The 25,336-nt window shown below is 36.5% G+C and overlaps 1 protein-coding gene across 4 annotated transcripts; it reads left to right on the top strand.

Moving 5' to 3' along the window:
• Positions 1-1,486: 1,486 nt before the first annotated feature.
• Positions 1,487-23,084, top strand: KLRC1 (killer cell lectin like receptor C1). Of its 4 annotated transcripts, XM_073020453.1 has the most exons (8): positions 1,489-13,484; positions 14,559-14,630; positions 16,645-16,862; positions 17,253-17,348; positions 17,859-17,912; positions 18,430-18,581; positions 20,174-20,274; positions 21,152-23,084. In XM_073020453.1, the coding sequence occupies exons 3-8, from the start codon at positions 16,676-16,678 to the stop codon at positions 21,261-21,263; spliced, it is 702 nt and encodes a 233-aa protein (XP_072876554.1). In that variant the 5' UTR covers positions 1,489-13,484; positions 14,559-14,630; positions 16,645-16,675; the 3' UTR covers positions 21,264-23,084. The 4 variants fall into 4 exon arrangements, with proteins under 4 accessions (XP_072876557.1, XP_072876554.1, XP_072876556.1 ...); XM_073020456.1 differs by having other exon boundaries at positions 1,487-16,862; positions 17,253-17,386; positions 17,876-17,912; XM_073020455.1 differs by lacking the exon at positions 17,253-17,348 and having other exon boundaries at positions 1,489-14,630.
• The last annotated feature ends 2,252 nt before the right edge of the window (positions 23,085-25,336 follow it).

Raw genomic sequence — 25,336 nt, forward strand, 5'->3', positions numbered from 1 at the left:
GGCCTCCCAACAAGGGTTGTCAGGTATCTTAAACACCCTCATGATATTGGCCACATCCACAGTGCTGAGGAGCAGATGGACTTAAGGCCTTGCCTCTGCTGTATCTCTGCAAGCAAAGCCAACTGGCCTGTTACCATGACGCAGCCACTCCATTCCTGCCTGAGCACTACAGCTGGTTGTAGCTCTTTATTTCTCTGTAATGGAGCTCCCACATGTAACTGACAGGCTTGCTGTGAATGCTGCTGTCATGCTTCCTGCCACTGCTGCCCTCAGACTGGGGAGGGAGTGAATAGCCCAAGAATTGTCATTGGACTCTAGTGTGCTGCACTGCCATATGGAAAAGTGGCCAGGCCACATGGCTTCTTGCCCCTGCTACATCTCACTGGGCAGAATCTCCTGGCCTGGGGCCCAGTGCAGCTGCCCTTCCCTTGCCTGATCACTTTATTCAATGGCAATGGCAGTCCTGTATTTCTCTAAAGTGGAGCTTCCAGAGGCAACCATGAGACTGTCATTGCCTCCACAATCATTCCAGTCCTTTCTCCCCCTAGGATATGGAGGATACAAAGAGTGTGACTAATTTCCGGCAATTCAAGTGCCAGTGGCCATCCTACAAAGAGGACAGCTTGTCTTCCCCCATAGTCTCTGACCCTTCTGGTTTTGCCAGGTATAGCCCTCTGGCTTGGGCCTGTAGTGCAACCACCCTACCCCTGGATGATTACTCTGATTGGCAGTGGATCTGTGATTCTCCCAGAGGCAACTGATAGCCCCTCTATGACTGCCTACTGTGGTACCCACCCTTGCTGTTCCTGGGCTGGGGAGGGAACAAAGACTTGATTGCTTTGCTTCTTTGTTCATGCCTCCAATACATCACAGACACCCTGTGGAGAGACAGCCAAACTGTCTTCCCCATGAGTCCCATTGAAGGTTTCCAGAAATGAAGCCAACTAACTAAATTTACCCCACAGTTAAAAGAACATCAGTCCTCTCAGATGAGAAAAAAACTAGTGCACGAACTCTGGCAATTCAAGCAACCAGAGTTCTCTCTTTCCTCCAGACTAGTCTACTAGCTCCCCAGCAATAGTTCTTCACCTGTCAGAAATGACTGGACAAACATAGAATTCAGAATCTGGGTGGCAAGAAAACTCATCAAGATTCACAAGAAAGTTGAAACCTAATCCAAGGAATCCAACAAATAGAGTAAGGCAATAAATGAGCTGAAAGATGAAATAGTCATTTTAAGAAATAACTAAACTGAACTTCTGGAGCTAAAAATTTTACTACAGTATTTTATAATACAATCAGAAGTACTAACAGCAGAATGGACCAAACTGAGGAAATAATCTCTGAGCTCAAAGACCAGATCATCAGATCAACTCAGTCAGACAAAAATACAGAAAAAAGAATTTTAAAAAATGAACAAATCCTTCAAGAAATGTGGGATTATGTAAAGAGACAAAATCTGCAACTCCTTGGCATCTTTGAGAGGAGGAGAGAGAATAAACAACTTCGAAAATATATTTGAGGACATAGTCCAAGAAAATTTCCCTAATCTCACTAAAGAGGTTGACACATAAATCTAATAAATATAGTGAACCCCAATGAGATACTATATAAGATGACCAGACTGAGGGCACATAGTCATCAAATTAACAATGTCAATACAAAAGAAAAATATCTTAAAAGCAGCTAGATTGAAGGGTGAAGTCACAGACAGAGGGGATGCCATTAGGCTACCGGCAGACATGTCGGCAAAAACCTTAGAAGTCAGAAGATATTGGGGGCCTATTTTCAGCATCTATAAGGAAAAAAAATCCTACCAAGAATTTCCTATTCCACCAAACTAAGCTTCGTAAGTAGAAAAAAGGAATCCTTCTCAAACAAGCAAATTTTGAGGGAATTCGTGTCAATGAATCAGCCTTACAAGAGGTTATTAAGGGAGAGCTAAACATGGAACTAAAAGATTGACACCTGCTAACACAAAAACACTCTTAAACGTATGGCCCACAGGTACCATAAAGCAAGTTCCCAATCAAATCTACATAACAACCTGCTGACCACATCATGACAGTTTCAAAATCACACATATCAATACCAACCATGAATGAAAACAGGCTAAACACCCAACTTAAAAGACATAGAGTGGCAAGCTGGATAAAAACAAAATAACCAACCATCTGCTGTCTTCAAGAGACTCATCTCACCAGTAGCAACACACACAGTCTTGAAGGGGTAGAATAAGGACTGCCATGCAACTGGGAAAGAAAAAAAAAAGAACAGGAGTCATATTATCACATCAGAAAAAAAGATTTAAACCAACAAAAAAGGACAAAGAATGACATTACAGGGTTTTGGGCCAGCTCCAGTCTGCAGTTCCTATTGACACCAGTGCAGAAGGCAGGTGATTTCTGCATTTCCAACTGAGATACTCAGTTTATCTCATTGGTACTGGCTAGGCACTGGGTGAAACCCATGGAGGGTAAGCAGAAGCAGGGTGGGGTGTCACTTCACCTTGGAAATGCAAGGAGCTGGGGGGGCCTCCCTCCCCCAGCCAAAGGAAGCCATGAGGGACTGTGCTACCTGGCCCATATACTACACGTTTTCCTATGCTTTTGCCACGGCTTTTGCAATCTGCAGATCAGATTCCCTTGTGTGCTTACGCCACCTGGGCCCAGAGTTTTAAGCACAAAACTGGGTAACTGTTTGGGCAGACACTGAGCTAGCTGTAGGAGTTTTTTTTCATACCTCAGTGGCACCTGGAACCCCAGCAAGACAGAACTGTTCACTTCGCTGGAAAGGAGGCTGAAACCAGGGAGCCCAGTGGTATTGCTCAGTGGGTAAACAGTTATATATACTAATGGAACAGAACAGAGGCCTCAGAAAGAACACCATACATCTACAACCATCTGATCTTTGACAAACCTGACAAAAACAAGCAATGGGGAAAGGATTCCCTATTTAATAAATGGTGCTGGGAAAACTGGCTTGCCATATGCAGAAAACAGAATCTGGACCCCTTCCATACACGTTATACAAAAATTAACTCAAGATGGATTCGACACTTAAATGTAAGACCTAAAACCATAAAAACCCTAGGAGAAAACCTAGGCAATACCATCCAGGACATAGGCATGGGCAAAGACTTCATGACTAAAACACCAAAAACAATTGCAGGAAAAGTCAAAATTGACTAATGGGATCTGATTAAGCTGAAGATCTCCTGCACAGCAGAAGAAACTATCATCAGAGTAAACAGGCAACCTACAGAATGGGAGAAAATTTTTGGAATCCATCCATCTGACAAAGGTCTAATATCCAGAATCTACAAAGAACTTAAGAAAAAAGCAAACAACCCCATTAAAAAGTGGGAAAGGATGTGGAGAGACGTTTCTCAAAAGAAGACATTTATGCGGCCAACAAATGTGAAAAAAAGCTCATCACTGGTCATTAGAGAAATGCAAATCAAAATGCAATGAGATGGTATCTCATTGTGGGACCATCCACACTCAGAGATGAGAAAGAACCAAAGCAAGAACTCCAGTAACTCAAAAGGCCAGAATGTCTCCAGACAACTGCCCCAGTTATCCAACAAGAGTTCTTTACCAGGCTGAGCTGGCTGAAATGACAGAAATGGAATTCAGAATATGGATACAAATGAAGACCATTGAGATTCAAGAGGATAATAACCCAATTTGATGAAACTAAAAATCACAGTAAAGTGATATAGGAGTTGAAGGATGAAATAGCCAGTGTAAAAAAGAATGTAACAGCTCTGACAGAGCTGAATAATGCAATACAAGAAGTTCGCAGTGCAATCACAAGAATTAACAACAGAGTAAACCAAGCTGAGTAAATAATCTCAGAGGTTGAAGACTGGTTCTCTGAAATAAGACAGTCAGACAAAAATAAAAAGAAATGAACAAAACCTCTGAGGAGTATGGGATTCCATATAAAGAGGCCAAATCTATGAATTATTAGCATCCTTGAAAGGGAGGGGGAGAAAGCAAATAACTTGGAAAACATATTCCAGGATATCATCTATGAAAACTTCCCCAACCTTCCTAGAGAGGTCAACAGTCAAATTCAGGAAATACAGGGAACTCCTGCAAGATGCTGCACAAAAAGATTATCCCCCAAGACATATAATCGTCAGATTTTCCAAGGTAGAAATGAAAGAAATAATGTTAAAGTCAGTTCAAGAGAAAGGGCAGGTCACCTTCAAGGAAACCCCATCAGACTAACAGCAAACTTCTCAGCTGAAACTCAATGGCCAGAAGAGACTGGGGGCCTATATTCAACATTCTTAAAGAAAAAAATCTTCAGCCAAGAATTTCTTATCTGACCAAACTAAGCTTCCTAAGTGAAGGGGAAATAAGATTCTTTTCTGATATAAATCTTGAGGGAGTTTGTTGTCACTAGATTTCCTTACAAGAAAATTTGAAAGGAGCACTAAATATAGAAAGGAAAGACCACTACCTGCTAAAACAAAAACACACATAAACACACAGACCAGTGTCACTATAAAACAAGCAAACATAACCAGCTAACACACATATCAATACTAACCTTGAATGTAAATGGGCTACGTATCCCCACTTAAAAGGCAGAGGAGTGGCAAGATGGATAAAAAAGCAAGACTCAATGGCATGCTGTCTTTAAAAGACCCATCTCACATGTAATGACACTCACAGGCTCAAAATGAAGGGATAGAGGGAAGTCTACCAAGCAAATGAAAAACAGAAAAAAGCAGGGGTTTCAATCCTAATTTCAGAGAAAACAGACTTTAACAAAGATCAAAAAAAGACAAAGGACATCACATAATGGTAAAGGTTCAATTAGGCAAGAAGTCCTAACTATCCTGAGTATATATGCACCCAAAAAAGGAGCATCCAGATTTATAAAACAAGTTTAGAGACCTACAAAGAGACATAGACTCTCACACAATAATAGTGGGAGACTCCAACACTTCACTATTAGACAGATCATTGAGGCAGAAAATTAACAAAGAGATTCAGGACCTGAACTGAACAATGGACCAAGTGGATCTGATAGACCTTAACAGAACTCTCCACCCCAAAACAACAGAATATACATTCTTCTCATCATCACATGGCACATACTCTAGAGTCAACCACATAATTAAACATAAAACCATCCTCAGCAAATGCAAAAGAATGAAAACCATACCAAGCACACTGTCAGACAATAGCACAATAAAAAATAGAAGTCAAATCTATAAAAATTGCTCAAAACCATGCAATTACGTGGAGACTAAACAACATGCTCTTGAATGACTTTTGAGTAAATAATGAAATTAAGGCAGAAGTAAAAAAGTTCTTTGAATATAATGAGAAAGAAGTTACAACATAGCAGAATTTCTGGGACACAGCTAAGGCAGCATTAAGAGAGAAATTCATAACACTAAATACCCACATCAAAAGTTAGGTCTCAAATTAACCACCCTACCATCACAACTGAAAGAATTAGAGAAGCGAGAAAAAACCAGCCCCAAAGCTAGCAGAAGACAACAAATGACCAAAATTGGAGCCGAACTGAAGGAAATCAAGACACCAAAAGCCACTGAAAAGACCAATGTGTCCAAGAGTAGTTTTTTGAAAAAATTAATGCAATAGATAGACCACTTGCTAGAATAATAGAGAAGACCCAAATAAACACAATTATAAATGATGAATAGAATGTTACCACTGACCCCCCGGAAATAAAAACAACCACCAAAACTACCACAAACACCCCTATGCACACAAACTGGAAAACCTAGAAGAGATGGATAAACACCTGGACAGATACACCCTTCCAAGACTACCAGGAAGAGACCAATAGCAAGCTCTGAAATTGAATCTGTAATAAATAGCCTACCAATTAATAAAAGCCCAGGACCTGGTAGATTCACAGCCAAATTCTACCAGTTCTACAAAGAAGAGCTGTTACCATTCCTATACAAGCTATTCCAAAAATAGAAGAGGGGGGACTCCTCCCTAAGTTATTCTGTGAGGCCAGCATCATCTTGATACCAAACCTGGCAGAGACAAAACAAAAAAAGAAAACTTCAGACTGGCCATGGTGGCTCATGCCTGTAATCCCAGCACTTTGGGAGGCTGAGGCAGGTGGATCACGAGGTTAGGAGATTGACACCATCCTGGTCAACACGGTGAAACCCCATATCTACTAAAATACAAAATATTAACTGGGCATGATGGTGTGCACCTGTAGCCCTAGTTACTCGGGAGGCTGAGGCAGGGGAATCGCTTGAACCTAGGAGGCAGAAGTTGCAGTGAGCCAAAATGGCGCCACTGTACTCCAACCTGGCAACAGAGCAAGACTCCATCAAAAAAACAAACAAAACAAAAAGCAAAAAAACTTCAGGCCAATATCCTTGATGAACATCAATGCAAAAATCTTCAATGAAACACTTGCAAAAAAATTCAGCAGCACATCAAAAAGCTAATTCACCATGACTGAGCAGGCTTCATCCCCAGGATGCAAGGCTGGTTCAACATATGCAAATCAATAAATGTGATTCATCACATAAACAGAACTAAAGACAAAAGCTAAATTATTATTTTAATAGATACACAAAAGGCTTTCAATAAATTCAAAACCCCTTCATTTTAAAACTCTTAACAAACTAGGTATTGAAGTAACACACCTCAAAATCATGAGCGCTGTCTATGACAGACACACAGTCAACCTCATGCTGAATGGGCAAAAGCTGAAAGCATTTCCCTTGAAAATCAGTTCAAGGCAAGAATGACCTCTCTCACCCCTCCTATTCAACATGGTATTACAAGTCCTAGCCAGAGCAATTGGGCAAGAGAAAGAAATAAAGGACATCCAAATAGGAAGAGAGGAAGTCAAACTCTCTTTGCAGGCAACGTAATTTTATATCTAGAAAACCCCATAGTCTCACCCCAAAATCTTCTTCAGCTGATAAACAACTTCAGTAAAGTTTCAGGATACAAAATTGACATACAAAAATTACTAACATTCCTGTACATGAAAAACAGTCAATGTGAGAGCCAAATCAGAAAACAATCCTGTTCACAATTGCCACAGAATGAATAAAATACCTAGGAATAAAGCTAACCAGGGAGTTAAAGGATGTCTACAATGAGAATTACAAAACACTGCTCAAAGTAATCGGAGAAGACACAAATGGGAAAGCATCCCATGGTCATGGATAGGAAGAATCATTATTGTTAAAATGGCCATACTACCCAAAGCAATTTACAAATTCAGTGCCGTGTCTATCAGACTACCAAGATATTCTTCACAGAACTAGATAAATAAAACTATTTTAAAATTCATATGGAACCAAAAAAGAGTCTCAGTGGCTAAGGCAATCCTAAGCAAAAGGAACAAAGCTAGAAGCATCACATTATCTGACTTAAAACTATAATAGAGAGCTATAGTAACCAAAACAACATGGCACTGGCACATAAACAGGCACATAGACCAATGGAACAGAATACAGAGCCCAGAAATAAGGTTGCACACTCATGATCATCTGATCTTCAAGAAAGCTGGCAAAAACAAGAAATGGGGAAAAGACTCCCTATTCAATAAATAGTGCTTGGATAACTGTCTAGCTATATGCAGAAGAATGAAGCTGAACCCCTTCCCTACACTATATACAAAAGTTAACTCAAAATGGATTAAAGACTTAAACGTAAAATTCAAAACCATAAAAGCCCTGAAAGGCAACCTAGGCAATACCATCCTGGACATAGGAATGAGCAAAGATTTCATGACAAAGACACTAAAAACAATTGCAACAAAAGCAAAAATTGACAAGTGGAATCTAATTAAACTTAAGAGTTTCTTAAACTATCAACAGAGTCAACAGTCGACCTACAGAATGGGAGAAAATATTTGCAAACTATGTATCTGATAAGGGTTTGATAACCAGAATATATAAGGAACATAAATAAGTTTACAAGAGAAAAACAAACTCCATTAAAAAGTGGGCGAAGAACATGAACAGACGCTTTCCAAAAGAAGACATACATGCAGCCAACATGCATATGAAGAAAAGCTCAATGTCACAAATCATTACAGAAATGCAATCAAAGGCACAATGAGATACCACTTTATACTAGTAAAAATGACTATATAAAAGTTTAAAAAAAAAAAAAAGGCTGGCAAGGTTGTGGAGAAAAGGGAACACTTATACACCATTGATGAGAGTATAAATTAGTTCAACCTTTATGGAAAGCAGTATGGTGATTCCTCAGAAAGCTAAAAGAGGAACTACCATCTGACCCAGCCATCCCATTACTGGGTATATATCCAGAGGAATATAAATCATTTCACCTTAATGACACATGTATGTCAATGTTCACTGCAGCACTATTTATGATAGCAAAGACAAGGAATCAACCTAAATGCCCATCAGTGACAGACTGGATGAAGAAAATGTGCTACATATACATCATGGAATACTATGCAGCCATAAAAAAGAACAAGATTATATATTCAGTGGGAATGTGGATGGAGATAAAGGCTATTATCCTCAGAAAACTAACAGGTACAGAAAACCAAATACTGCATGGTCTCACTTATAAGTACAAGTTAAATGATGAGAACTTATGAACACAAGGAAGGAAACAACAGACACTGGGGTCTACTTGAGAGTGGAGAGTGGTAGGAGGAGGGAGAGGAGCAGAAAAGATAACTATTGGGTACTGGGCTTAATACTTGGGCAATGAAATAATTTGTAAATAAACCCTCACGACATGAGTTTACTTATGTAATAAACCCTCACATGTATTCTAAACCTAAAATTAAAAGATGAAAAAAAGACTGCCAAAAGGCTACTAGAACTGGTAAATGATCTTAGTTTAAGGTCTCAGGATAGAGACTTTTGTTATCAATAAAATCAATGTACCAAAAGCATAGCATTCCCATACACTAATAATGTCTAGGCTGAGAGTAAAATATAAAACACAATCCCATTTATGTAAACCACAAAGAAAATGAAATACATAGGAATACAGCCTTCCAAGGAGGTGAAAGATCTCTACAAGGAGAACTACACAATTCTACTGAAAGAAATCAAAGATAACACAAATTAATGGAAAAACTTTCCAAGCTTATGTATTTAAAGGATCAATATTGTTAAAATGGCCATACTGCTTAAGGCAATTTACAGATTCAGTGCAATTCCTGTCAAACTACCAATGCCATTCTTCAGAGAATTAGAAAAAACTGTTCTAAAATTCATAGGGAACCAAAAAAGAGCCTGAATAGCCAAAGCAATTTTAAGCAAAAAGAAGAAAGCTGGAGGCATTACATTGTCCAATTTCAAATTTTACAATATCAGAACAGCATGGTATGGTACAAAGTAGACATCTATCCTAATGGAACAGAATAGAAAACTCAGAAATAAAGCTGCACACTTAACAGCCATCTGATTTTGAAAAAGATTAAAAAAAAAAGGGATATAAATGGACTCCCTATTCAATAAATGATGCTGATGAAATTGCCTTGTTGTCTGGGATAATTTCTGAGATTTGTTGTCCCATGACCACAGAAAACTAGGACGTGAACCCACCAGAGGGAGGTTAAGAGAGGAGGTTTAATGGGCAAAAGAAAGAGAAGAGATCTCTGCACAGGGAGGTATACTGGAGAAAATGGGTTGCTGCTTCTGCAGTGAAATGTGGGTTTTATAGATGAGCTTGAGGGGGCAGGGTCTGATTTACATAGGGCATGAAAGATTGGTCAGACCAGGCATGCCATTTGCATAACGCTTAAAGAAGCTGGCCACTCAACCCTAATCTTTTATTATGTAGATGGTTGTCTACCTGGCCTGTGCCATGTTCCCTGGTTCTTTACTAGTGACAAAGAAAAGGGAAGATGGAGCCTCCATGTTGAAAATACCTGACTTCCAGTCAGTCCCTTTTCTATTGGCACAGCTGCCATCATTCATGCATGCAATCTTCCAGCCTGCCTATCTACGTCTGCTGCTCGATTTTTCAGGCTACTCTTTGTTAGAAAAGAAGTTATTTGGGGCTGCTTTTTGTTAAAAGGGAAGCCTTGCTGAGGATTCCTTTACCCTCACTATCTGCCTAAATAATTTCTTTCTAGTTCCTGTATCACTGGTATAACTGGCTAGCCATGTGCAGAAGAGTTAAAATGGACCCTTACCTTTCACCATATAGAATAATTAACTCAAGATAATTAAAATTTTAAATGTGATACCTCAATCTAAAAATTTTAGAAGAAAACCTAGGAAATACCCTTCTCAACATCATCCTTGGCAAACAATTTTTTGGTTATGTCCTTAAAATCAATGGCAATAAAAACAAAAATTGACAAATGAGACCTAATTAAACTAAAAAGCTTCTGCACAGCAAAATAAACTGTTAATGAAATATACAGACAGCCTGCAGAATGGGAAAATTTATTTGCAAACTATGCATCTGACAAAGGTCTAATATCCGGAATCTGTAAGGAATTTAAACAGAACAACAAGGAAAAACAATAACCTCATTTAGAAATAGGCACAGGACATGAACAGACACTCCTTAAAAGAAGACATACAAGTATCCAACAAGCGTATTAAAAAACACTTATCATCACTAATCATCAGAGAAATGCAAATCAAAACCACAATAAGATACCGTCTCACACTAGTCAGAATGACCACTATTTAAAAGTCCAAAAACAACAGATGCTGGTGAGGCTGTAGAAAAAAGAAAATACTAATACACTATTGGTGGGAATGTAAACTAGACTAACCACTGTGGAAAGCAGTTTGGAGATTTCTCATAATACTTCAAACAGAGCTACAATTTGACCCTCAGTTGCACTACTGGGAATATATCCAAATGAAAATAGATCATTATATCAAAAAGATGCACACACTCATTTTTATCACAGCACTATTCACAACAGCAAAGATATGGAATCAACTTACGTGCTCATCAGTGATGAATTGCATATAAAGAAAATGTGGCGTATATACTCCATGGACTAGTACACAGCCATAAAAAAGAATAAAACCATGTTCTTTACAGCAACATGGACAGAGCTGGAGGCCATAATCCTAAGCAAATCAATGCAGGAACAGAAAACCAACTACTGAAGGTTCTTACTTATGAGTGGAAACCAAGCACTAAGCACACTTAGACAAAAATATGGGAACAACAGGCACCGCAGACTACTAGAGGGGAGAGGACAGTAGGGAAGAATGGTTCAGAAAACTACCTACTTTGGATTATACTCACTATCCTGGTGTAATATACCCATGTAACAAACCAGCACATGTTCTCCTTGTATCTGAAAATAAAAGTTGAAAGAAAAAAAATTGGAAAAATTCATGTAACAACCCAGCACATGTACTCCCTGTATCTAAAAATAAAAGTTGAAAGAAAAAAAATTGGAAAAATTATCAAGGACAATTGACTGGCCAAAGATTTTTTGAGTAATACGCCACAAGCAGAGGAAACCAAAGCAAAGATGGACAAACGGGATCACGTTAAGCAAAAAATAAACAAAACCCCCCACAAGATTCTCTTATCTTAGACTTTTGACAATGTGATTATATTGTGCTTCATAATAGTGTTTTTTGGGCTGATCTTGCTTATGATTCATTGAGCTTCATGAATCTGGATTTCCATATCCTTCCCAAGTGAGGAAGGTTTCCAGACAGTATGTCTTTAAAGAAAAAATATTTTTGACCTTTTATCTCTCTCTTCTCCTTCTGAAGTTTCTATACTTTCTATACCATATTCTTGGTGGTGTTTCAAAGGTCTCTTATGCTTTATTTGCCACTTTTTATTCTTTTTTCTTTTTTTACTCTAATTTGTTAATCTTAAATGACTCTTTTTTGAGTTCACTAATTCTTCTGCATGTTTGAGTCAGGTATTAAAACTCTATTGACTTATTTCTTTCTTTCATTGTGTTCTTCAGCTCCAGAATTTTTGTTTGGTTGTTTTTAGTGGTTTATATTTCTTTATTAAATTCTTATTTTGTTCATGTATTTTTGTTTTAGAGTTTTTAGTACTCTCTTCTTTTGCATCTCACTGAGATTTTTAAAGATGATTGTTTTGAATTATCTTAAAGGAAACTTATAGATCTCCATTTATTTGAATCAGTTGCTAAAGCTTTATTCATTTCCTTTGGTGGTGTCATATATGTCTGATGCTTTGTTATTTGTTTATCCTTGTACTGGTGTCTGTGCACTTGAAAGAGCAGACATCTCTTTCAGTCTTTACAGACTGGTTTCGGTAGGTTAAGACCTTCTCCTATTAGGGTCCTGGGCTGATGAGATTGCCTTCAGTGTCATGGTTGAATGGGGTTACAGCCAGATCACATGGTTGCTTATGGGTCCAGAGTGGGATCTTTGGTTCATGATCCTGTTACTAGGGTTTCTAGCAGGCTTGTATCCTCCTTAGTCCCTCAGAGGACCAAACTGGCTCTAGCATCATACTCTATAGGGCTGGGGAGGGAATGAGGGTCCACTTCAAGGTCTGTAGATGGTGGGTCTATTATTAGGTGTATAGTTGGGGGAGAGTTTATCTATTTTTCTGGGAAGGCTGCTCATGGGTCTCTGAGTGGGTTCCTCAACCTCTGGCTGATAGGAGTTAGTGCTAAGTCACAAGATTTCCTCGGAGTCTATAGCTGAAACCAGTGTCTTCATGTCTGTCTCTGGGGTCATGGATGAGTGTGTTTTCTGGCAGGTATCTGGGCAGGCAAACTTGCTTCAGACTGTAGTTAAGATGGGCTGGATCTGGATCACAGGATTGTTTCAAGATCTGAAATAAAACTAAGGTCTGTACCTTTAGGGGCACTTATGATGTCTCTCTCCAGGTCCCTGTGTGGGCAAACTGCTCTCTAGCATAGCTGAGAAGGGTTGAATCCCCTTTTCTGGCCCATTTCAGGATTTGCTGTGAAACCTAGGTCAATGGTCTCCCAGCTGGGACATGGATGCACATGCCCTCCCTCTATATGCCTGCGCTGGCAAGACTGCTCACAGCCCACAACTGAGAAGGATGAGGGTCATGATTCAAGGCTGTTTCAGAAACTACCATGGAACTGAAGTCAGCAAGCCTGTACTGCTGACAAAGATGAGTGAGTCTCACAGCAATTTCCTGTGATTAACTCAGGCCACAGTTGAGAGGAGTTTGAGTGGAGATTCCAGGCCATTTTAGTATCTTCTAGAGGACAGAGGTCAGCAAGCATGCCCCAGGGGAACAGATGTATATGTCTCCCAGGAAGTCTCTGTGGGCGAAAGACTGATCTCAAAAGTTGTGGCTGAGAGTAGCTAAAGCCAAGTTAGAGGGCTGTTTCAGGGTCTACATTGAGACTACAGTTGATATGCCTACCTCCTGAGACACTAGTGTGTGAGTCTCCTCCTGGGCCCCTGGACAGATGGTTTTGGCAGCATGACGAAGTCCTAATGCGGCTGAAGGCAAGTCCACAGGAGGATGGGTCTCTTTTCAGGTCTGGAGATGGAATCACTGTTGGTAAGTCTGCCACTTGGATGCAAATCTATTCTCTAAAACAACCCTCCTAGGTCTTGGGTTCCACTGGCATCTTACAAACTCCTACTTGAATTCCAAAACTCCCTCAAAGGGAGTTTCCTCCACTTTTGTCTGTGGATGGCTGAAAAATTATTGTTGCTGTGGGGGCATATGTGTGGGGGACCACCTATTCTGCCAATTTGCTGACTTTCCTCCTAGTGAGATTTTAAAATTACTTTTTCCCCATACAGAGTTTGCCTTCAGTTTTTGTCATTTACAACTAAATATTTCTATCAAAGTTGAGATAATTTGTTATGGTGGAGAATGGATAAATGAAGAATGTGATGAATAGCTATTTAATATTTCAATCTCTGGTATGCTAATATATTTCAAAATTGATTAATATTTTACCTTTCCAAGATACATTTATTTTCATCAGCGGTAATCTGAAGATTAAATAATCTATTTTTAAAAAAATTAAATGCAAAAATTTAAGAACTAAGTTAATAATATAAGTTTGGCAATGATGGTTTTTGTGCCAGCTACAGTCAACTGAGTAATTACTGCAGTAATTTTTCAGAATAATTAAGGAAAATATCAGTAGATATCAGTTGATAATGTTACTATGAGTTTTAGAATGTTTTCTATTATAATGGAAGTGACATAATAAAATAATATAAAGAAAAGAAGTATGCAATGTTAAGATTTAGCAATCTAGTCTAAAAGGCACTCTTAACAAGGTGAGGGTTGGCAATGTTTGTGACCAAAACAGAAAAAAAAATTCTCATAGGTGCTTGAAAAATGGACCAACTAAATGACCCACTTTCAAAGTCAACCTTGTACTTTTAACAGACCAGAGTATCCTATATTTTGGAGGTATGTGATGAGATTAAACTGATTTCACAATAGCCCATGTGTAGAATTTCCTGTTCAAACCTTAGTAACACGTTGATGAGAAATCTACTTTTTCCACTCTTGACTCACTCTGAGCCTTCACAGGGCAATCTGCGAAGATTGTAGGCATTGTTTGTTCTTGTCCTGGATTTATGCCTTTAAATTTCACCTTTTATTACCCAGCTATAGCAGGCGTTTTTGTGAGACTAACCTGGCCTCTCCACTAAAGGATGTGTGACTTTCTGGGGGCAGAAGGTATGTGTTGCTACTCTCCAACTCTCTACTAGCCTACCTCATTTAGTGAGTGATTACAAGTGCTCAATATGGTGCAAAGGAGGTATAATTAATATACAATAAAATCAAAGTAGAATATTGCTGTCTTCATTTGAATAACTCAGGGTAAAAACCATATGAAATATGTTGAAGGATTTCTTAAAGTTTTCAAATTCTTGTCTGTGGAAACCTAGTGGGTTTGTTGATAAATATAATTTAAGTGAAACCTATTAACATCACAATAATGAACAATTAATTTTGTATTTTGTAATCAGTGCATCATGTATCTTTGAATAATAATTTATATTTAGCTTAACCATTAAAGATTATTAAAATAAATGAATCAATTGATGAAAGCCAAATACAGTTCCTCAGACATGTAGATTAAATAAAAGCAGTTTTTGTTTTTAATAAAAATCACAATGAGGATAAAATGCTAAAGCTAATACAAAAAATCAAAATACTTTTTTAAAGTTTATCAAAATATTGCAAAAAAAGATGTAGCACACGGATATAGGAGACTTATCTGAAGATTCATTTTCCGTTCTTTAACTGACATGAATCAGAAACAGTAACATAACAATTGTGACTAAAATAATAATTAAAATAGCTAATGCTTATTGAGAACTTTAAGTGCCAGGTTGAGTGGTAAATGTTTTACACGCAACGTTTTATATGTTCTTATTCCTGTCTTAGATTAACAAACTGGGTTATTAAACATAGAATAACTTTTTAAAGGTCACACATTGTAAGTGTCAAAGCTAGAATTCATTCTAGATCTCACTGACTCCAGAGCCCATTGACTAAATGATTTAATTACAGTATCTGAAACTTTACAAGTACTTATACAACAAAAGTCGCCTTTACTCACTTTGACAACCATAAAATTTTTTTATAAGTTTAAATGAAATGTGCTTTAACATGAATTACCTATGCTTTTATTTATCATTTTTTGGTTCATAATTTAGTCAGGAAATGAATTACCAATTACTTATTAAATTATCAATACTTCTATAAGTATTAACAGTTTATGTGGTGTTCCTAATACTATTTAGGTTATGCATAAGTTAACAGTGTCACATAGCATTTTCTGACATTTACAAATATTCACATTTTTAATAATTTTTAATAATTTAAATTTTTAATAATTTCTTAGAACATTTCAGCCACTAAGATAAGACCAGTTAATTGCCCCTATTGATTTTCATTAATGTGTATAAATTACTAAATAAAAGTAATTTAGTGCAAGAAATTTATATATATATATGTGTATATATATATCTCAACTTTACTATTGCTTATGTGCAGACCACATAGTCTTAACCATTACTGGATTTCAAAATTAACATAAAAAATGAGTGCAGAACTTTTTCTGATACATTTTAATTTTTAATACAGGTAAAGCATCAGACTTTAAGAAATATATTTTTATTCTTGAACTTCTTTATTCCTTAGTAATTTATTGCTTCTTATTGCCCCAGCAATAATATTTTGTCAAACGTAGAAATTTCTCTTTTTTTTTTTGAGTCAGAGTCTCCCTCTGTCGCCCAGGCTGGAGTGCAGTGGCACGATCTCGGCTCACTGCAACCTCTGCCGCCCGTGTTCAAGCGATTCTCCTGCCTCAGCCTCCCGCGAGTTGGGACTACAGGCGCCTGACATCGTGCCCGGCTAATTTTTGTATTTTTAGTAGAGACGGGGTTTCACCGTGTTAGCCAGGATGGTATGGATCTCCTGATTTTGTAATCGGCACGCCTCAGCTTGCCAAAGTGCTGGGATTACAGGCATGAGCCACCGCGCCCGACCCAAAAATATTTTTTTTAAAACAAATATTTTACCATAAGAAACTTGTTTAGGCTTGAAGAAAATTAGAGAAAGAACTTTAGATTCTTTAATGCAAAATGAGCTCCAATACTCGTTCTCCACCTCACCCTTTTAACTGCACTAGGGAATATTGTATATAAACTATTTATTAACTTCTTAACTACGGTTATTGTAGAGTACAGTCCCTGACATCACACACTGCAGAGATGGATAACCAAGGAGTAATCTACTCAGACTTGAATCTGCCCCCAAACCAAAAGAGGCAGCAGCAAAAACCTAAGGGCAATTCAAGATCCACTTTAGTAACTGAACAGGAAATAACCTATGCGGAATTAAACCTTCAAAAAACTTCGCAGGATTTTCAAGGGAATGACAAAAACTATCACTGCAAAGGTAAAGCATTTAAAAGATCCTCACTGTAACAGTCTAGGATGTGCAGCTTGGGGTACAGGGATGTGGGGAAAGAGCAGGGAGTGCTCACATATTTTCTATTTGCAAAGATCAAAATTTCAAGTTGAGATATGCTATTTCAATACAAAATATGAAGACTGATTTAACTCATTGTTGAAATGTGTAGTCTTCGTCAAAGAATTAATGGAGCGTTATTTTTACTGAAAATGCAATGGTATATTATTCAGAGAAAAAGATTACAATGGGAGATGAGGGTTTGGGGTCCAAGTTTCTCCGTATGATTCTTGTGCATTCAGGTTCTTTTGTTTTTGAATCTTCTAAACAACTATGTCCACCTCTCCTTTCGCACTGTTCCCATTTCGCTCCCTGCAGATTTACCGTCAGTTCCAGAGAAGCTCATTGCTGGGATCCTGGGAATTATCTGTCTTATTTTAATGGCCTCTGTGGTAACAATAGTTGTTATTCCCTGTAAGTCTATTTTAGAAGATTACAAGGGGAATTTTCACGTTAATGATTGAATGTGCCTCTATACATTTCATATTTTCAGGGAATAGAATTCTCATTGTAATGTATATCTTTGGACTGAATGTGGAATGGTCATTCAGAATTTGTCAAAGAATAAATGAAAGAATAATTGTTGAAAGTATTCGCTTCTGATGGAATTGTATGTATATAATTTGATTTCATAACTCAAAAATATGTTCTAGGAGTCCGAAAAACCTTACTGAGAAATAGAAATTAATTTTTGAAAGTAGTTAAATCAAGAATTATAAAACCATATGAGACGGTGAAATTTGGTTCTTTAGATCTATGAAATACTTTTCCAAAAAACCATTATTACTTTATCAAATTTTTCTTAAAATTATTTTTATTCCATATTATTCTAACTCTAACACAAAAAATTTCAAACAAAAACTTAAAATTATTATGATTGATTTAGATGCTAATTTTTTACAAAGATTACTTTAATTTTTCTAGCTACATTAACACAGAAGCACAACAATTCTTCCCTGAATACAAGAACTCAGAAAGGTATATAATAATTTTTAAAGTTTTAATATTGTACAGTTTATTTTTTCTTGATCTTAGGCTGTACAAAAATAAAATTTGGGGTGAAAAATTATAAAATTTGGCAACAAATGTTCATAAATAAAGATTAGAGTAAGGCATTCCCTTGTCATCAACTGTAAGTAAAATCACTATACTTTGTTTTTATCTATTGTGTTCAAATTCTTATTACTATAAGATACAAGTTATTTATTGCTCCTTAAAAATCAGATTAGTTCATTGATTTTCAACACATGTATAGAGTAGATTTTTGTTTGCTGGTTTGCTTTATATGGGAACACAATTAGGAGATGAGAGGTTGACCCTTTATTGTGCATATGTATATAAGTGACTGGGTATTTTCAAACTACATATTTACCAGCCTCTGAAGATGCATAGATATGTTGCATACATATAGGTTTATACCTTTGCAAATATGTAAAAAAATTTTCATTTTTAAAAATTCATATTAGTCTAGACAGTAATTCATATCTTTATTTAGCACGTCACTGTGGCCATTGTCCTGAGGAGTGGATTACATATTCCAACAGTTGTTATTATATTGGTAAGGAGAAAAGAACTTGGGCAGAAAGTTTGCTGGCCTGTGCTTCGAAGAACTCCAGCCTGCTTTCTATAGATAATGAAGAAGAATTGGTAAGATGTAAATGTTATAAGCACTTTATGAAAAGCTTATTTCGGTTAATAATACATTTGTAGAAATCATCCATATGTGTGGGCATATATATTTAGCTTATGTTTTTAGTAGGGAGTAGCTTATATGTTTTCAAGTTTATGTAATAGTTAATTGATTGACTTAATAATGTTTAAAAATTCAAATACTGCTAACGTGCTTTTGATTATTTTCAGTTTTTGCTTTTCATGGAAAACCATGCTTCTATAAGTGCTTTGAATCCACATAAATGTTGCTATCTAATTTTATCGGGCATTATATGATCTGGTCGTGCAGATTGGTCACAAAGTGAATGAACTCCTGTGATACAAGTTGGATCATGAAATAACAGTTTCCAGCTCTAGCAGTTCCACCCCTGTGTGTGCCCTCATCCCTTATCCTGACTCCTCTCCAAAACATTGTCTTGACTTTTAATGTTATAAATAACATTTGCCTGTTTTTGAATTTATATAAAGGGAATCATACAGTGTAAATTTCATGTCTGTGTTTTTCACTCCTATCTGATATTTGTGCAATTCCTCCATATTACTGCAGTTATCTGTCATTTGTTACTGTTCACTGCTGTACTATGTACAAAGAACACTAAGAATCTATTGAGTCCTTGTCGCTGGGTGGGGAAGTGGGTCTCCTGCCCTCAGGGACAAAGAGGACCCTGGGTGGTGCACTGGTAGTCATTGGGTCCCTTTGCTGATCCTCCTCACCCACATCCACCCTGGTGTCTCTTGGAATGAGAAGGAAGCACTTCCTCTGGCTGTATTGATAGCAGGTCTCCTGGAAGCTCATCCTCGCCAGTGGTACCAGCCTTGCCTGGTATTGTGGAGGGGACTCCCCTTCAATACCCTCCTCCTGTTGCCACGTTGGGTGCAGGGAAACAGCAGGCCTAGGTCACTCTCTTCTGTTGGGTGGGGGACTTAACATGCTCGCTCGGCCACTTTGTTGATCCCTGATGCTAGGGTTCCAGACAATTTCATTTATCTCTTTCTGCCTTTCAGAGTTCTCCATTACTTTTGTCTTTCATTAATCACAGTTGCTTTTAGCCGGGAGTACCAGAGAGAGACGAGTCTACACCACCTGGTCAGGACCACTGTTATTCCACCAAAACTAAATCAGTTAAAAGTGAGGGCTTATCTAGTTAAAGAATGGTGTGGTGCCCAGAAAACCCAATCTGTAGCTTCTGTGTCATTTATTTCCAACTAACAACCTCTCATTTCTCTTCTAAATCTCCAACTCTGGGAAATATAGTACAAAAATAGATTGATTTCGTCACAGTATCTGGAGGAATGAATGCACAGTATCAGGAAACTTATTTAAATCCTTCCTGTGTTTATTCAGTCAATTGGGGTAACTGTTATAATGCAAGAATTAAAATGTTCTTATTAACATGAAAATAAGAATGAAAGTACTAAGTATAAATGTTGAAGAGTTCATTTATATCAAAATTATAAACACTTATGAAAGTTTTTGGTACTGCAAATAGTGGTTTTCAACTTTAATATATTGTTTTTAAATATTGTCATAATTATTATTTAAGTGAAAATTCTTTCTTTTCTTTTAGAAATTTCTGACCGCCATTTTAACTTCCTCATGGATTAGTGTGTTTCGTAACAGTAGTCATCATCCATGGGTGACAATAAACGGTTTGACTTTCAAACATGAGTAAGTTGTTTTGTACGGTGCAATATAAAAATATCTATATAAGTGAGAAATTCAGAAGAACAATATGAATAAATGTATGTGGAATCATTGACATGAAGAAAGATGTGGAAAATTAGTGAAATGTTGACATAAATATTTTACAATAGACTGTAGTAGTCCATAATGTCTACCCACTCATTAGTCACCTAGTAACCTTCTTGGTTATCAGATGGACCAGGGGTGTCCAGTCTTTGGCTTCTGTGGGCCACATTGGAAGAAGAAGAATAGTCTTGGCCCACACATATAATCCATTAACACTAATGATAGCTGACGAGCTAAAATATATATAGATCTCAGAATGTTTTCAGAAAGTTTACGTATTTGTGTTGGGCCGCATTCAAAGCTGTCCTGGGTCACATGCGGCCCATGGGCAGCGAGTTGGACAAGCTTGAGATGGACTATCAGGGAATTTCAGAGCTTTTTTTAATTAAAAAGCCATGCTTACATTTTTACTTAAGAATATCCTCAAAGCACAGTAGTAGTGCTGTTGACATATTGCTATAATTTTTATTAGTAGTTATTGTTGTCAATCTTTTATTGTGCCTAATTTAGAAATTAAACTTTAGCATAGTTAGGAATGTGTAGAGAAAACATAATCTCTCTATAGGTTCTGTACTATCTGCCGTTTCAGGCATCCACTGGGGTCTTGAAACATATCACCCGTGGATGAAGGGGGACCACTCTATTGAGTGTTCAGAACAATGACTCTTACTAATATTATGCAAAATTTAATTACCCTTTTCCATAAAATTCTTTTCTTACAGTACCTAGAAAATGCCTTTGTCTCTTGAATCACTGGCTTAAAATGTAACAGAATGTGGATTTCTTTTCATTGCAGGATAAAAGACTCAGATCATGCTGAACACAACTGTGCAATGCTACATGTACGTGGACTCAAATCAGACCAGTGTGGATCTACAATAATATATCATTGTAAGCATAAGCTTTAGAAGTAAAGCATTTGCATTTGCAGTGCATCAGATAAATTTTATATTTCTTAAAATAGAAATAATATTATGATTGCATAAATCTTGAAATGAATTATGTTATTTGCTCTAATAAGAAAATTCTAAGTCAATTATTGAAGTAGGATACACACAATTACTAAAGTACAGATATCCTAGCATTGTGTTGGGCTCGTTTTGCTAAACATGATATATGTGGTATTCAGCCTTTCTAAAAGTTGCATGTTATATGAATCAGTTTATATGAAATATCAAGAACAGTCAAACCCATGGAGACACAAAGTAGAATAGTGGTTGCCAATGCCTAAGGGAGGTGGAAATAGGAGATGACTACTAATTGATAGAACGTTTATTTGTGTGGTGATGAAAACTTCCTAAATTTCAGTAGTGGTGATGGTTGAAACTCTGTGAATATACTAAACATCATTGATTTTTAATCATTTTAAGTGGATGAAATTAATGCTTTGTACGTGACACTTCAATAAAGCTATCCAGAAAAAAAAAAAAGCGTCTCCTGGGATTGTTTGTGACTGCATTTATTCTCTAAAGTAATTTTTAAAGATGAGCTTCTTTATAATATTGACTTTTCTAATCAACATAAAGTGTTTCTTTCAATGTGCTGTGCTATCTTTAATATCTATTGTATTTTGTATTTTGGGGGATTGAAGTCATACAGAATTGTAGGTATTTTACATTTCTGCTTTTGTAAATGGCATCCTGATTCTAAAATTCCCTTTAATAGTTTTTGTTGTTATAAGTAGAAATACAATTGATGTCTGCATTTTGATTTTATATCTACTTATTCCATTGATTTTATATATTTAAATCTATTATGTCAACTATTGAATTTTTTTCTGGGTGTTCTATATAAAGAACATTTTATCTGCAAATCATCACACTTTTTTTTTTTTAATCCATGTGCTATAACTTAGTTTTATTTTCATTTATTTTCACTGGCTAGGGTTTTATACCCATAGTTGAATAGAAAGTGCAATCAAAGTTCTGTGTGTATCATATGTATCGTTTCCTGGTTTTGGCAAAAAATACTTCAACATGTTATTCATATTTACAAAGCTTGGTGGTTTTTTCATCCTATCTTTCTCATATTGAAGCAGTTTTATAATATTCCTATTTTCTAATAGATTTTATCAATTGTTGTAACATTTTTATTTGTATCAGTTGGAATCATATATGTTTTCTTTATATAACGTTTTTATAGACTCCTTTTATTGTTTCAAATGTTAAACCAGCTTTTGCTTCTGAAATAAATCCATGATGATCATTGTATATTTCCCTCATAAAGTATCAGTGCTGGCTGGGTGCGGTGGCTCACGTCTGGAATCCCAGCACTTTGGGAGGCTGAGACAGGCGGATCATGAGCTCAGGAGATCGAGACCATCCTGGCCACCATGCTGAAACCCCATCTGTACTAAAAATACAAAAATTAGCTGGGCGTGGTGGTGTACACCTATAGGCACCTATAGGCTGAGGCAGGAGAATCACTTTAAACCGGGGGTCCGAGGTTGCAGTGAGCCGAGAGCGCACAACTGTGCTCCAACTTGGCAACAGAGGGAGTCTCTGTCTCAAAAAAAAAAAAAAAAAAAAAAAAAAAAAGTGGATATGTATTTTATGTAGGGTAAGATTTATTTCTTCATCCATGTTCACAAGGATATTTGACCATGTTTCAAGTCTATAAACTTGAAAGGTTTTGGTATCAAGGCTATCTTGGGAAGAATTTCTGTTTTTCTGTAACCTGAAAGCATTTGGTGAGAGTACTGCTTTATTTTTAAATGTTATAATTCACTAGTAATGTCATCTGAGTTTGTAGAGTATTTTTGTAGGAAAGTTTATGTCAACTGAATTTCTTAGATAGATGTGGGCTGTACTCAGATTTCTATTTGAGGTGCTGCATTTGGTAAAGAGTGTTTATGAATTTTCTATTTCATATAGACATTAAAATGTAATGAAAATATAGTTTTATTGCCTCTAAATAACTTTAAATACCATTATGGTATTTCCATGTTTAATCCAGAAATAGGCCAGTTGTGGTGGCTCAATCCTATAGTCCCAGCACTTTGGGAGACATCATGTGCCCGGCTCCTATCAATTTTTTAAAATGTTAAATTTGTTATTTTTGCGGATACATTAGTAGGCATATATTTTTAGTAGTCTCATCAAATTTTAAAAGCATTTTCATTGAAAATACCTTTGGCCTTGCTGTTCTCTCTATTGTAACATTCTTTATCGTGGCTTTTTACTGTTTATTCATTTTTTTCTTATACATCACTTGTATTTAGTTTTAGCTTTTCTATTTTTATTTTAGTGCATTCCAGTTAATTTAATTTTTAGGTCATCTTTTGTAATATATATACATTACAAATCAGTTTTTACAAGAGGGCAATCAGTTTTTACAAGAAAGAGTTCTATTTTCCTTATAATTCATATAAAAATTGTGACCATTCATTTTGAGAATTTCTTTCACCCATATGTTATTTAGACATGTATTACTGAATTTAAAACCATGAAGGTTGGCGGATTTTTTTTTACTGACTTCTATCGTAGGTAAACTGTAGTTAGAACATTTTCTATGAAGCTGGAAATATTCTTCATCTTTGTGTACAAAGATGTGGCTAGTGTGCTGAGAAACTTGTTTTACATGGTATTTATTTTGTATTAATTAAAATTGAACTAGAATATCTATTTTTTAACTGTCCACTGGCCAAGCTTGGCTAGTGGTACTACATTGAAATTGTAGTCCTATATTTTTTACTAATATGCTTAGAGTTATGAGATTATAGTGTATTTGGGAAAAATATGTGAAATTAAATATGTGAGTATGCTACATATGTGTGAGTGTGTGCCTATGAGTGATAACTACTTGTCTAGTTCAAATCTTTCTATAGGCTCCCTGGCCTGTTTATGTGTTAAGCACTGAGAGAAAAGTGTTTAAAATCCCATTTATGATTGTTTACTTATTCACTTTATTCAATTATTTGTTGATCTTGTATCATTAGGTACATGCAGTGATAAAAATGTATATTACTAGTGGTTTGGAAAGTTAATCTAACATTAGGAAGCATGCTTCTTCAATTCCAGTAAAGGGCTTGCCTTATATTAAGACAGCACATTAACTGTAATAGTGTTCTGCCAGTTTGTGAGATATGCTATGTGTTTTAGAATATTTTACCTTCATCTTTTCTTTTTTAAATATTTCAGTTTTAATTTCAGTGAGTACATAGTAGGTGTATATGTTTCTTGGGCACATGAGCTGTTTTGAGACAGACATGCAGTGCATAATAATGACATTGTGTAAAAATGGTGTATCCATCTCCCTAAGGATTTATCCTTTGTGTTACAATCTAATTATACTCTTTAGTTATTTTAAAATGTACAATTAAATTATTATCGACTGTAGTGACCCTGTTGTGCTATCAAACACTAGGTCTTATTCATCCTTTCTAAATATTTTTATACTCATTAATTAAGCATTTTCACCTCCCTACTACTACCCTTCCACTATCCTTCTCAGTCTTTGATAACCATCCTTCTACTCTCTCTCTCCATGAGTTCAATTGTTGTGATGTTTAAATCCCACAAGTAAGTGATAGCATGTGATGATTGTCTTTCTGTGACTGGCTTATTTTACTGAACAAAATGACCCCTGGTTCCATTCATGTTGTAGCAGATGACAGGGTCTCATTCTTTTTATGACTGAATATTACTCCATTGTTTATATATGCCACAATTTCTTTATCCATTCATGTGTTAATGGGCACTCACGTAGCTTCCAGATCTTGGCTGTTGTGAACAGTGCTGCAGCAAACATGGGAGTACAGCTATCCCTCAGATATACTGATTTTCTTTCTTTTGGGTATATACCTGGGAGTGGGATTGCTGCATCATATGGTAGCTCTACTTTTATATTCATTTTTCTTTATGCTTACATGAAAGAAATACCTCATAAAGACAACAAACAGTTATTACTGAATATATGCATTCTTTGATTTTACATTCAAATACTTTACACTTAATATAATGATGAATATCTAAAATATTAT

The sequence above is a fragment of the Chlorocebus sabaeus genome, chromosome 11 (assembly GCF_047675955.1).
Source record: "Chlorocebus sabaeus isolate Y175 chromosome 11, mChlSab1.0.hap1, whole genome shotgun sequence".
Lineage (NCBI taxonomy): Eukaryota > Metazoa > Chordata > Mammalia > Primates > Cercopithecidae > Chlorocebus > Chlorocebus sabaeus.